We start from the raw sequence: 15,428 nt of genomic DNA, 5'->3' as shown, positions 1-15,428 counted from the left end.
CCGCTATCATTTTAAACATATAAAGAAATGTTTCTAGAGGTCATCAAAGGTTAACCAGACATAAGTGAATATACTACTGCAGTCCCGGAGCAGTGTTATATGAAATAATAATTATTATTATTATTATTTTATTTTTTTTGCTTTACATCATGTTAAAATGTTAGACCCTCATCAAAAATATCCCTGGAATGTTGCCTTGATTCTGTTGTGAAAGTTTGAGAAATCCTTTAATCTTCCATGGTGATGGTGTAAAAATCTTTGTTTTACCAAGTCTATGTATAAAAAGCTCATCCTTGGAGCTGCAGCCTTATTAAAGGTCTTGTGGAGCAGCACCAGCAGGGTGACCACCCAGAAGGTTAATGTCGTTCTTCTACTATTTTTAATAAACGAAAGCAAGTTATTACTAAGATATTAGTGAATTGTTTAGTTTATTTTGTGTTTGTGTGTGTTTTTAAAGAAATTCCGACTGCTGTACAGAAAAAAATAGACAATTAGCCTATTTTGTTAGCATAAATCCTTCTCATCTAATGAGCCTTTTTCTTGACTGAAATTTGCTGTAAAAGTCAGGAATGTTCAACTGTGATGTAGGGATTTACGAAATACATATTTTAGTTAATTATGGTCAAATTAGTTGAATTAATGTTAAGCTTATAATTTGACCGTTATTTTTTGAAAAATGTGTGATAAACAATAAGTTTCCATGGATACGCTAAATGAAATACGTTAAATATTTAATTTTATTAAACACTGTCAAAATACCAAAGCCCACAGAAAAGACATGGACTTTGAGATACGAAACTCTTTGGACTTTATTAAGTTCAAATACAGAATCATAAAACACAAAAGTGGATGTTGGCCTGTGAAGGCAGATGTTAACTAGTGAAACCTGCTCTGTTCAACCATCACTACCAACTATTGTTGAAAACTGTTCTAATGATTAATTGTATTTACATGTAAATATTAGAAATGAACATTTTTATGTCATCAGAAATTGTTACAATAAAAAGTGACATACTATTAACACATGGCTGATTTTTTTTTTGTTTGTTTTTTTGTTTTGTTTGGTTTGACAAATTATTTTTGAAAGCTGCCAAACAGGCAACAAATTAACCAGATGTTAAACAAATGAGAAAAACAACAACAAAAACACCTTGTTAGGTAGGTGGTACATGACATCCGGTTTACCAGTGAGACTGTTGAACAGGTCTGATGGTATTTGTAGTCCATCTTTCCTTTCAACAACGTCACATTGCAGCAAACCCATGAACACAAACCGCTCCAGACACATCTTGTCATGACTGACACTAAAGACGTGTCTCTGCTTCAGATCATCCATCAGATCATCCAGAACTGAGACTAACAAACCAAAATTATAACAAATTAAGGAAAATTTCAGCAGGAAAGACAAACAGTCTAGAATGGCATCATTGGTTTCCATAAAATTCTTTCTTTTTTTTCTTTTTTTTTGCTCTTTAAAGAGCAAAGACTCATCTGAACATTGTGAATCAAAACAATTAGGTTCACATAAAAATAGAAGATAAAATATGTAAAAACAGTAAAATGCTGTACAATAAAGGCAAAAAATTCAATGCAAGTACTGTGGAGTTATCAAAAGAATCAGAATCACTATTAGATTAGCATATTTACTGATAACTAGCTGGCATTTGTATCTCAACAAATGTGGCTTGTTGAACCAAGAGAACTTCAAGACTATTTGCACTGTCAAGAACTGGACATTTTTCCCACGTGAAAAATTGTCCTTGGATTGTGATTACAGAAGTTGCAAAACATTAAACACGGCCACCTTAAAAAAAAAAAAAAAAAAAGGCACAGTTGAAACCAGATATCTATACACCAAGAAAAATATACAAACATCTTTCTCTGTCTTTATAGACAGATTCACATCTATCTATCGAGTCAGGGCGCCGTCATGAAACTTGGGCCCCATCACAAAAAATTGAATTGGGCCCCCCTGCTGTTATAATTTCTTGATTCTGTTTGAGCCTGCAGATGCCTTGCTTTCTTGTCTCTATTCTTGTCTGGTTGTTATGAGACAGATAATCTGTGAAAAGATGAATCTCCTCCACCTCCTCCCTCACCTGCTACTGATGGCTAAATATTTTTGATTGACAGCGCTAAAAACCACGTCATGCCTCTGATTGGTCGTTTCTGGGAGAATGCAGAGGAATTTAATTATTGTCAGATAATCTCTCGACAGATTGACAGTCTTAACAAATATGTACCTTTTGTCAATAAAAGTTACATACTGCAGCTTTAATTTAACCCCGCTCTCTTGGAGAAAAACTGGGCTACAAATTGACGCTTGTCTTTTTTTCTCTCTCAGTAAACAGTAATTTCACTCTTTGAAATCAGGGTTCTGTCGCTTTAAAAGCTCTGGGTTTTTCTGAAACACCTATAAGTGCCAACTGCCATAAAGAAGGAAAGAAGAACAATTCTTAAAAACTGAGGTAAATCCTTGATGCATGATAAATGCTTAACTTTTTAAACTGTTTTCCTAAAATAACTTCAGTGAAAATAATCAAGAAACACGGTGTTAATTAAAATGGCTTTTATTTGTCACAATACAAGGACAGAATGTTTTATAGACAACAGTTATTATTGTTATAACAGTTATAGCTAAAGTAATTACATCAAGATCTCAGATCACCAGTGCAAGTAGTTAGACTTGTTGTTTAAAAGGACGTCATCACAGGGACTCTGTAATACTGACTGACAACAAACAGACAGGCACTGTTGTCATCACTAACACCATGCTGCACATCAGCCTGCCCACACGCAGCGAAACAGCGAAACCTGACCCAAACTCACCCTGTGGACTAAATAGAAGACGTTACATTAACTGGCATATAGTTTATGGATGACTGTTATAAAACCAATGAACATGTACTCATGTATATAACTGGATATTACTCTAATTTCACTGTTGTAAAATTAACTGTAGCTACACTTTAAATGAAGCCGTTCACATTCCTAACACGCGCTTCATTAAACATTCAGGGACACAACAGAACATCAGTTCGGCTGTGAAACTGCTCTGCTCCAAATTCTCAGCTTTAACTCAGCAGGGACCAGAGCTGTGCTGTCTCCGTGCCCTGTGTCCATCTGCCTCAGGAAGAACTCTACATTTCCTCTGAGCTCTGTAATAAGGACATTTGGATAGGGGAAACTTGCTCTAGTATGCCTCTTGTGGCCACTAGAGGAAAAACAAACATCTGCGGTGGAGTGGTCACCGCATGGCTGGTGATGTCTGAGGAGATTGTCCATCATGTAAGCTACAGAGATCACACCTGAACATGTCCACCTTTTTTTCTGCTGATATAAGAATTACCCAGCATGCATTTCTCTGGCCACATGTAGATTATGCGCAGATAGGCCACAATAAGAAACGTTTCTTACTGAACTTGCACTGTTAACAATTGTAATTAAAACAAGCAAAAAAAAAGTAGTGAATCTTTAAACAAGCCTTTTAATATGCTTAGAAAAGTTTGAATCTGTTGGATCACTGGGATATCTGTGACATCTTGATTAAATGTGAAGTCAGTTTTACTCTTACAGTTTGATGCAAGAAGTATTAAATGAACAAGTGGTCAAGGGAAACATATATTGAATAATATGGGCATGTCGTAGTGTGTTAGGATTCAGGTTTGTCTACAACGAGGCTGAACAGAGTCATTCCCAGACAGGACAGGGTTAAATCACATGCAGTCTGCTGTTTGCTTTTCACTGTCAGGGTTCTGCATTCAGGACCATATTCAACCTTTCTTCTAACAAACTAAATACTTTGGTTCTTCATGCTTAGGATGGAGACAGCCTTATTAACATGCAGCTACATTATCATTTACAGCTTGGACTCTGTTACAGGATCACACACATCCTTATTCAAATATTTGCAGACGTTCTGCAGCGTCTTCCTGTAGGACGGACGCTGTTCTTTAGACCGGGTGAAGATCAGATCTAGAACCCGAAAACTGACGACAGAACGGTCACAAAGTGAACGGGAAACAAATTTGTTTCTGAGCTGTTAGCGCTGGGTGCTAATTAAAAGGATGTGAAACAGCTGAGTGGTGGAAAACATGTTGATGTGCTTCACCAACAGCGCCAGGCTGAGCTGGCCAAGAAGCCGAGGGGTTTCTGGGGAACGTGCTGGGGGTCTGCCGTGACGTCATCCAGTCTGCTTACAGCCTGATCAGTCTCTGTGGGCCAACATGAACCCAGCTGAATGACATAAAGAATATCTTAGCTGATTTATTTTAGGGAAGCATCTTCATTCTGAAAATGGATCCTCTGGTCTAAACTCTGCATGGCTACATGGCTCCACGAGTAAAAGGACGTGGTCATCTGTAATATCTAAGGAAATTTGCAGTTTTAAATGTTATGAACCCAACAGGTTCTGGATGTTTAAACAGAAAATTTGTAAAAAAAACCAAAAACAAAAACATGTTCTCTGTGCTTATCACGACAGCCAGATTCCCTAACTCTGTCCTATGTAGGTTCTGCTTGGGATCCTTGAGGTGCGGCCTTTATTTGTACTGAGCCAGGACGTCATTAAAGATGTTGAGGAAGATGTGGACGTGGTACTCCTTAAAGACGAGAGCAGGACGGAAACGGATGGACTGGTCCCCACATCCTCCCAGGAGCACGCCTGTTGAAGAAAACCACGGTTACTGTTACTGTGGCCTCCTGTCCTTTACACAGCTTCAACAGAAACAGAAAAACACACTGTAGTTTGGAATTCTTTTTATTTTCAACTTTGCATGTGAATTTGGTTTAGTAGGAAAGTTAAATTTGTGGGTTGTGCCCATGGAAAAAAACTTTCTTTTCAAGCTACTTTTGGTGGAGGCAGTATGATGTGGTGGGATGAAGAAAGAGGAGATTCTGTAACTTTTAGAATCCTATAGCACCACGTTTTAGACCCAAACTGTCCTCCAAGAAGTTAAACACCTGGCGGTTTATCAGTCTACCTCTGGAGAAGACGGACCGACCCAAACTGAACCCCTGTGGGATCAGAATGATGCTGCTGGCCGGATGTGGCTGTTTACAGGAGGTGTGGAGCCCTCTGGTGGTTAAGTGAATGAATTGTTAAACTGACAATAAGTCTCGTTTTGTCAAACCGTAATCATCTAAGCCTATAAATGACCCAAACTCAAACCCAAAAATACTTTTTCCCTACATTATGGAAGCATTTCAAGAAAAATCTACCTTTGTCTCTGGCCTGCAGCATTAGTCTGTCTCGCGTGGCAGCGTCCCGCGCATCAATGGCACAGAACGTCCCCTGTCCTCGAGCTCGGCTCAGCAGGCCGGGGTACTGAGCCTGGAGGGGGTTGGGGGGAGGGGGGTTAGCTTGTTATCACAAACATTCACATGATAAAAACACCAACAGCAATCTGAACTACTGCAGCTCCTTAGGATTTTTTTTAAATACTTCAAGTCATTCATTTTGAAGATTTTTACAAATTTTGAAAAGGTAGAACTTACAGTATTCACCCGCATTACAATTTTCAGAATTTTTTTTCAAGATTATAGTAGAGCTTATAGTGACAGATTCCAAAAGATCTGCAGATGTAACCGCAGCAAAATGTGGTTCAAGAAATGAATGCCACACTTTTCAGACTTTTAGTTGTGAGAAAATGTAAAACTCTGGATCATTTTACTGCAGCTCCTCTTATTTTGTGCTGGCCCTTCATAAAAAATCTAAATTAAATACACTGAAATGTCTGGTTTTAATGTGGAAAGTGTGGAAAAGTTCAAAGAACTATGAATGGCAACCATTCATATCAAGGCATGTTTGTTCTTCTATCTAAGTTTATCTATTGCACTTAAAGTGTAAGTAAGACTAAAGCATTAACAACATGAAATGGCTGAAACAAAGTGATGTTCCAGAGGTTGGCAGCGTTGCTGTGAGCGGCGGTCTGCCGTACCTGCAGCTCATAGAGGCCGTTCAGCAGAGCCTTCCCAGAGCGGGTCACTTCCTCCAGGAGGTTCTCTCTGCGGATTACATTAAGAACCTCAACCAGGAACAAGTTCTTGGACGGGTCTCCCATCCAGGTGTTAAAGATACGGTACGGCTGAAAAACAAACACCACAAGCATAAGATTATTAATATGAGACGTTTTTATCCTGGTATCTGCTCTGATCTGATCTGACAAACAGCAACAAACCCGGATTATTCTCTGCAAGCTGAATAATCCGTTTACAAGTTTGTAAAGTGTAAACCAAACTTCTGCTCAGCGTTCTGACCCGGTGCTGCTGCTGCACAGGCAGGCATGGTGGGAGGAGCTACTGGGTGGTGGTGGTGGAAGAACCAGACTGGTTCCGGTTCCGGTTGTAATAGCTGGAAGCCTTCATGTGTTGTTCAGAGGTGCTGAACAGTGACAGCACCATGTCGTGATATTCATTTGATCAGAACCTTTTCCCAATCGGCCCACAGAGGAAAAGGTTCTGATCCCTTGAAAAGCCCGAGAGTGATTTCATCTTTCATTATTTTAGAAAGCTAGCTTCTTCATATAAACTCATGTATTCATTCTTCATGCATGGTGTCATAAAGTGAGACTCTTTAGAAGCTGCATTAATATACATGAGATGTTTTAGATCTTTGTGTTTTTGTTTGCAGATCCAAAAACGACATCATTCAAAATATAAACTAAACATTTTTTTGGGGGGGGGTTCTGAACATACACACAAGTATGTATTAGTTATACCAAATGAATATGCTATTATACATTTCTTTTTCTAAAATCCATATGCATTATTTCATAATTGCACATAGTTTAATCAATATTAAACTATTGCTGTTCAATAACTTAAACTATTGCAATATTGTTAAAGCACAACGACAGCTTTAATAGAGCAATGAAATGATTGGATATTTTAATTAAATATGTAACTTCCCATTTTAATGACTACATTTCACATAAATATTCCATTTACTTACTGCATTTTATTTGCATTGTATGGTTTGAATTAATTAAAATTAACATGTTGAATTTTAAATATTGTACATCATACAGTGTGTGGTTGATGTACTCAAGCTGGACCTGAAATCAACAGCTGACTCAAAAGTCCAATTTCAGCCGCTGACCCACCTTATCGGCCTGCAGCTCGTCCTTCTGGTAGTAACCTCCTGTCAGCAGCTTCTTACTGAAGGAGACGATCTCTGCCGGGTCATCCATGCCCCAGTGCTCATGGGCCCAGAACTTCCCCGTGCATCCGCCGCCGGTCTGGACCTCATCCACATGAAAAGCACAGCCGTGCTGAGAAACAAAATATTAGAACGCTGAGATGTGAGACAGTGACATCCCATGGTACCTCTGAACATGTCACTTCTTGGCTTTCATTTATGAAATATTAGCAAAAATATAAAAGAAAAAAAAACATAAAATATGTTATGTGTTGAATGTAGTTTTGAAGTGAAGAAAAAAAAAAGATTTTAATCCATTTTGGAATGAGGTTGTAACAGCAAAATGTGTAACTGTTCTGTCAGCCTTCGCTACTATCCAGTAGCTCGCCATCATCAGTGTGTGACTGATTTTATATAAAGCCTCTGAGTGTCCGACTAAAAGCACTACAGGTCTGATTTCACTTGGTTGCTTTACTGCTCTGTTCTTCCCTCCCATTCAGGCAGAACCGAGGCTGTGAGGCCTCAGCAGGATGGCTGACCTTGCGTGAAATGTTGCGGAGGTTTCTGAAGAAGTCTGCAGAGGCGTGGTTATCTCCACCTTCAGACTGAATCGGTTCAACAACGATTCCTGCAACAGGTTTCCCTTTCTGCCTCCACTTCACAATCAAGTCCTCCACCTAGAGAGAAACACACACACACACACACACACACACACACACACACTTAATTCTTTTCTAGAGGAGCTAAACCTTCACCTCTATATTAACAGTCATCTCATAGTTAAAGGCATCAGACATTCACTGTAAAACAAAACATATTAATATAATAAACAGGCTTTAAACAACACCATCTTTTTTTTTTTTACATTTTTACTTGCAGTATTTTTTGAAAACATTTTTTATGAAGGTTAAATAACAAAATTCACACGAAAAGGAAGTTTATATGAGAATGGTCTTGTTATTGTTTTTTTCCTTCAACAGCCACTGCAAATTATTACCAATTATTATGAATAAGAGATGAGACTTCAGCCTGTGCTGTACATGGGTGTGCGCACACGCCCACACACAGAGGTTTTCATGGAGAGTGGGGACTAACTATTCTTTCTGCGGAAAGAAAAGTTAGGAAAATGCGGTGCGTGTGGGAAAATGCAGTGCGCACTGGATTTTGCGCATGGGAAAATGCAGTGCGAAAAATGCAGTGCGCACGGGAAAATGCAGTGCGAAAAATGCAGTGCGCACGGGAAAACGCAGTGCGAAAAATGCAGTGCCCACTGGAAAATGCAGTGCGGAAAAATGCAGTGCCCACTGGAAAATGCAGTGCGGAAAATGCAGTGCGCACTGGATATTGCACGTGGGAAAATGCAGTGCAAGTGAGAAAATGCAGTGCGCACTGGAAAATGCAGTGCGCAGTCGAAAATCTGTGAAAATGCAGTCGCGGAAAATGCAGTCTGGCGGGAAAATGCAGTCGCGGAAAATGCAGTCTTGGCAGCGGGGAAAATGCAGTGCGGAAAATGCAGTGCAGCGGAAAATGCAGTGCGAAAATGCAGTCGCACTGGATTTTCGGAAAATCCAGTGCGCACTGGATTTTTGCACTGCATTTTCAGCACATTTTCGCTGCATTCCATCGCACTGCATTTTCCAGCGCGTATGCGCGCTTTTCCGCAATGCACTGCATTTTCGCACTGCATTTTCCGCGCACTGCATTTTCTTTTCGCTTCCGCGCTGCATTTTCCGCGCTGCATTTTCCGCGCACTGCATTTTCCGCGCTGCATTTTCCAGCACGCACTGCATTTTCCGCCGCGCTGCATTTTCCGCGCTGCATTTTCGCACTGCATTTTCCGCTGCATTTTCCCGCGCACTGCATTTTCCGCAGCGCTGCATTTTCCCACATTTTCAGCACTGCATTTTCCGCTGCATTTTCCCTCGCGCATTTTCCGCACTGCATTTTCCTGCGCTGCATTTTCCCGCGCGCTGCATTTTCCAGCACTGCATTTTCCATCGCGCTGCATTTTCCTGCATTTTCCGCACTGCATTTTCCGCACTGCATTTTCCAGCGCACTGCATTTTCCATCCCTGCATTTTCCCGCACTGCATTTTCCCACGCTGCATTTTCGCACTGCATTTTCCCGCCTTTTCACATTTCCACTTTTCCATTTTCCATCGCGCACTGCATTTTCCGCGCTGCATTTTCCCGCACTGCATTTTCCTTGACCATTTTCCGCACTGCGTTTTCCGTACTGCGTTTTCCGCACTGCATTTTCCATCGCGCACTGCATTTTCCCGCGCGCACTGCATTTTCCAGCGCGCACTGCATTTTCCACACTGCATTTTCCAGTATGCACTGCATTTTCCAGTACGCACTGCATTTTCCCGCGCACTGCATTTTCCATCGCGCACTGCATTTTCCCGCGCGCACTGCATTTTCCGCACTGCATTTTCCCGCGCGCACTGCATTTTCCGCACTGCATTTTCCTTTTCCATTTTCCGCCAGCATTTTCCATTTTCGCGCACTGCATTTTCCGCACTGCATTTTCCTGCATTTTCCATTTTCCGCTTTTCATTTTCCGACTGCATTTTCCGCACTGCATTTTCCGCACTGCATTTTCCCGCGCGCACTGCATTTTCCCGCGCGCACTGCATTTTCCCGCGCGCACTGCATTTTCCGCACTGCATTTTCCATCGCGCACTGCATTTTCCCGCGCGCACTGCATTTTCCCGCGCGCACTGCATTTTCCGCACTGCATTTTCCTGCGCACTGCGTTTTCCGCCGCACTGCATTTTCCAGCGCACTGCGTTTTCCGCCGCACTGCGTTTTCCGCCGCACTGCGTTTTCCGCACTGCGTTTTCCGCACTGCGTTTTCCACCGTCGCACTGCGTTTTCCGCACTGCGTTTTCCTCCGCACTGCGTTTTCCGCCGCACTGCGTTTTCCTCCGCACTGCGTTTTCCGCTTTTCCATTTTCCCTGCATTTTCCAGCGCACTGCATTTTCCACATTTTCCCCACTGCATTTTCCGCACTGCATTTTCCAGTCTTTTTTCCCTTTTCTGCATTTTCGCGCTGCATTTTCCGCACTGCATTTTCGCACTGCATTTTCCTTTCTGCATTTTCCCGCGCACTGCATTTTCCAGCACTGCATTTTCCGCTTTTCCATTTTCCCATCGCGCTGCATTTTCCAGCGCACTGCGTTTTCCTCTGCACTGCGTTTTCTTCCGCACTGCGTTTTCCGCACTGCGTTTTCCGCCGCACTGCGTTTTCCTTGCTTTTCACATTTTCCAGCACTGCATTTTCCACTGCATTTTCCAGTATGCACTGCATTTTCCACTTTTCTGCATTTTCCGCACTGCATTTTCCCGCGCGCACTGCATTTTCCGCACTGCATTTTCCGCACTGCATTTTCCCGCGCGCACTGCATTTTCCGCACTGCATTTTCCCGCGCGCACTGCATTTTCCGCACTGCATTTTCCGCACTGCATTTTCCCGCACTGCGTTTTCCATCGCTGCATTTTCCTTTTCTGCATTTTGCGCTTTTCTGCATTTTCGCACTGCATTTTCCTGCATTTTCCGCACTGCATTTTCCACGCGCTTTTCATTTTCCAGCACTGCATTTTCCGCACTGCATTTTCCCGCACTGCATTTTCCATTTTCCGCTGCATTTTCCGCACTGCATTTTCCCTGCATTTTCCGCCGCGCACTGCATTTTCCTTTTCCATTTCCGCATTTTCTGCGTTTTCCTCCGCACTGCGTTTTCCTCCGCACTGCGTTTTCCGCACTGCTTTTTCCGCACTGCGTTTTCCTCCGCACTGCGTTTTCCACCGTCGCACTGCGTTTTCCGCACTGCGTTTTCCACCGTCGCACTGCGTTTTCCGCACTGCGTTTTCCACCGTCGCACTGCGTTTTCCGCACTGCGTTTTCCGCACTGCGTTTTCCGCACTGCGTTTTCCGCACTGCGTTTTCCCGCGCGCACTGCATTTTCCAGCGCACTGCATTTTCCCTGCTTTTCATTTCCGCACTGCATTTTCCTTTTCATTTTCAGCGCGCTGCATTTTCCACAAAATCCAGTGCCCTGCATTTTCTGCATTTTCCAGTCTGCATTTTCTCGCACTGCATTTTCCGCACTGCATTTTCCGCGCACTGCATTTTCCGCTTTTGCATTTTCCGCACTGCATTTTCGCACTGCATTTTCGCACTGCATTTTCCTTTTCCATTTCCGCACTGCATTTTCCGCCAGCACTGCATTTTCCCGCGCTGCATTTTCCAGCGCTTTTCATTTTCCACTGCATTTTCCAGTATACTGCATTTTCAATCGCACTGCATTTTCCACTTTTCCATTTTCCCGCGCGCACTGCATTTTCCCGCGCGCACTGCATTTTCCCGCGCGCACTGCATTTTCCGCACTGCATTTTCCATCGCGCACTGCATTTTCCCGCGCGCACTGCATTTTCCAGCGCGCACTGCATTTTCCACACTGCATTTTCCAGTATGCACTGCATTTTCCGCACTGCATTTTCCCGCGCACTGCATTTTCCATCGCGCACTGCATTTTCCCGCGCGCACTGCATTTTCCGCACTGCGTTTTCCGCACTGCGTTTTCCGCACTGCGTTTTCCGCACTGCGTTTTCCCTGCATTTTCACGCGCTTTTGCCTTTCCGCCAGCGCACTGCATTTTCCCCGCACTGCATTTTCGCACTGCGTTTTCCGCACTGCGTTTTCCGCACTGCATTTTCGCGCACTGCATTTTCGCTTTTCATTTTCGCACTTTTTTCCGCACTGCATTTTCCGCACTGCATTTTCCGCACTGCATTTTCCCGCGCGCACTGCATTTTCCGCACTGCATTTTCCCGCGCGCACTGCATTTTCCCGCGCGCACTGCATTTTCCCGCGCGCACTGCATTTTCCGCACTGCATTTTCCGCACTGCATTTTCCAGTGCGCACTGCATTTTCCGCACTGCATTTTCCCGCGCGCACTGCATTTTCCGCTGCATTTCCGCACTTTTCATTTTCCGCACTGCATTTTCCTTTTCATTTTCCGCACTGCATTTTCCGCGCTGCATTTTCGCCGCACTGCATTTCCCCTGCATTTTCCACTGCATTTTCCCGCGCGCACTGCATTTTCCCGCGCGCACTGCATTTTCCGCACTGCATTTTCCAGTGCGCACTGCATTTTCCGCACTGCATTTTCCAGTGCGCACTGCATTTTCCGCACTGCATTTTCCAGTGCGCACTGCATTTTCCGCACTGCATTTTTCCGCGCTGCATTTTCCCAGCTTCCATTTCACGCATCCTGCCCACTGCATTCAGCGCACTGCATTTCCAGTGCACACTGCATTGTAAAGTTAAAGAAGTATATTGTATATGTCTTTTTTTTTTTTACAATTTATCAGTAAAACTTAAAAGTTCTCCATTTGTGTACTGTGCACTTGGATCAATAAGCTCTCAAATTATTTTGCTGTTAGTGTTTTACCTTAGGGTTTCAACATCAATGCAGATCTAGAGACTACAACACTTGCCTATTCTTTATTACAAAATAACTAGTTGAAAAGGTTGGGTAAATAAATATATAGAGCTGTCTTAAAACTGCTCTAAAACTGTAGTGTTAAACATTACAGTTTAACACTACAGTTAAACTGTATTTAGTTAACTAAATATTTCCACAGATGTTTACACCTTTAGTCTTTTATGCACTCTGTTTCACACCTTACTATTAATAAATTCAAACCATGCAGCCCATTTTTAACTTTATCAAAGATCAGTAAACAGACAACATACACGCATATGAACAATTCTTGATGGTGGGTATTTTCACAGAATCAAAAGTCTAAACACTGAATTAGTAGAGTAAATCTTTGCAGAAAATTTTACATTTTCAGTTGGCATTGTGCATTTTATCTTTCAAGTTGATATTGTCTTTTAAACCAAATAATTTCAAGTTCTTGCCATAACCTTCATTTTGGGGACCAGGAAGAAGGTGGTACCCCACCATATTTGGTGAATTACAATGAGGTGCAGTACTAATCTGAAACTTTAAGGGGGCATTATCGGGTCACACACCCTAACACAAAAGTGACAGAAAAACATGGGATATGGGCCATTGCTGAAACTTCACCAGAACCTTGAAAAGGGCTTATACAGTCAAACCCATCTTCCTTATGGGGACCAACTTCTAGGTCCCCATGAGAGAGGAGGTCCCCATGACATGACTGTGTAAACAGATTGAAGTCCCCATGATGTGATAAAAACATCACTCACACACACAAACACACAGCCCACCTCCTCCAGACAGCGGGCCTCTTCCTGAGCGTTCTCTCGGCTGAACTCCTCCAGCGGATACTTGAGTCTGGGAAACGGAGCAACTGGCCAATCAAACGACGGGATATCCAACTTGTGAATCACTTTGGAGTGTGTTGTTGCCAAACAGCCTTGAAAGGGAGCAAAATATGAAGACATACATGGATATTAGCCATGATTAGCATTCACTGTCTCTATACAGAAAACAAATTTGGGACTGAATTAATAATGTCTAAGAAATCTTCCTACTGTGAATGAAAGTTTAGAAAATGCTGCTTCAGAAAACTCCTGTCATTATTTTCATACACATATTGGAAGTGTAATAATTACTTTGGAAGCATTTAATCTTTTAGATATTCATATTTTGTTTAAAGAAAATCTGTTTTTGCTGGTAATCAGGTGCCTGAAACTGACATGTTCTGACCCAGAGGCAGCGACGCTACACACACCCCGACAGAAAAACAAAATGGATCTATACACAGATCGTACTGTACAGATGTGTATGAATTCTAAAGTGTTATTGTTTTAATGCAATTTTTTTTTTTTTTACTATAACCACCGGAGGAGTTCAGTGTACCCAAATCATTTACTCAAGTAAGAGTAGAACTACTTTAACATATTTTTACTCAAGTGAGAAAAAAAAGTAATATTTTAATATATATATTAAATTATATTTTTATTTTAATATTTAAAAATTAGATAATCAGACTGATCAAAATATAAATCTATTTATATATTTAAAAAAATACAATTTATCAGTAAAACTTAAAAGTTCTCCATTTGTGTACTGTGCACTTGGATCAATAAGCTCTCAAATTATTTTGCTGTTAGTGTTTTACCTTAGGGTTTCAACATCAATGCAGATCTAGAGACTACAACACTTGCCTATTCTTTATTACAAAATAACTAGTTGAAAAGGTTGGGTAAATAAATATATAGAGCTGTCTTAAAACTGCTCTAAAACTGTAGTGTTAAACATTACAGTTTAACACTACAGTTAAACTGTATTTAGTTAACTAAATATTTCCACAGATGTTTACCTTTAGTCTTTTATGCACTCTGTTTCACACCTTACTATTAATAAATTCAAACCATGCAGCCCATTTTTAACTTTATCAAAGATCAGTAAACAGACAACATACACTATGAACAATTCTTGATGGTGGGTATTTTCACAGAATCAAAAGTCTAAACACTGAATTAGTAGAGTAAATCTTTGCAGAAAATTTTACATTTTCAGTTGGCATTGTGCATTTTATCTTTCAAGTTGATATTGTCTTTTAAACCAAATAATTTCAAGTTCTTGCCATAACCTTCATTTTGGGGACCAGGAAGAAGGTGGTACGAATTACAATGAGGTGCAGTACTAATCTGAAACTTTATAAGTATTATCGGGTCACACACCCTAACACAAAAGTGACAGAAAAACATGGGATATGGGCCATTGCTGAAACTTCACCAGAACCTTGAAAAGGGCTTATACAGTCAAACCCATCTTCCTTATGGGGACCAACTTCTAGGTCCCCATGAGAGAGGAGGTCCCCATGACATGACTGTGTAAACAGATTGAAGTCCCCATGATGTGATAAAAACATCACTCACACACACAAACACACAGCCCACCTCCTCCAGACAGCGGGCCTCTTCCTGAGCGTTCTCTCGGCTGAACTCCTCCAGCGGATACTTGAGTCTGGGAAACGGAGCAACTGGCCAATCAAACGACGGGATATCCAACTTGTGAATCACTTTGGAGTGTGTTGTAGCCAAACAGCCTTGAAAGGGAGCAAAATATGAAGACATACATGGATATTAGCCATGATTAGCATTCACTGTCTCTATACAGAAAACAAATTTGGGACTGAATTAATAATGTCTAAGAAATCTTCCTACTGTGAATGAAAGTTTAGAAAATGCTGCTTCAGAAAACTCCTGTCATTATTTTCATACACATATTGGAAGTGTAATAATTACTTTGGAAGCATTTAATCTTTTAGATATTCATATT

General features: G+C 41.5%; 1 protein-coding gene across 5 annotated transcripts in view; it reads right to left on the bottom strand.

Moving 5' to 3' along the window:
* Positions 1-2,554: 2,554 nt before the first annotated feature.
* abat (4-aminobutyrate aminotransferase) overlaps positions 2,555-15,428 on the bottom strand; it is a 32,843-nt gene continuing 19,969 nt past the window's right edge. For 4 of the 5 annotated variants that reach the window (XM_044099081.1, XM_044099082.1, XM_044099084.1 and 1 more), the window contains 6 exons: positions 13,406-13,554; positions 7,678-7,815; positions 7,104-7,271; positions 5,940-6,086; positions 5,221-5,332; positions 2,555-4,663 (listed from right to left, as the gene is read on the bottom strand). In XM_044099081.1, coding sequence (XP_043955016.1) covers positions 4,542-4,663; positions 5,221-5,332; positions 5,940-6,086; positions 7,104-7,271; positions 7,678-7,815; positions 13,406-13,554 — 836 coding nt within the window. In that variant the 3' untranslated portion in view covers positions 2,555-4,541. Of the gene's footprint in view, positions 4,664-5,220; positions 5,333-5,939; positions 6,087-7,103; positions 7,272-7,677; positions 7,816-13,405; positions 13,555-15,046; positions 15,196-15,428 lie in introns of all 5 variants that reach the window. The other variant, XM_044099083.1, reaches the window with a different exon arrangement.

Source organism: Gambusia affinis, linkage group LG19, assembly GCF_019740435.1.
Source record: "Gambusia affinis linkage group LG19, SWU_Gaff_1.0, whole genome shotgun sequence".
Lineage (NCBI taxonomy): Eukaryota > Metazoa > Chordata > Actinopteri > Cyprinodontiformes > Poeciliidae > Gambusia > Gambusia affinis.
This window is presented reverse-complemented; position numbering and strand designations above follow the sequence as displayed.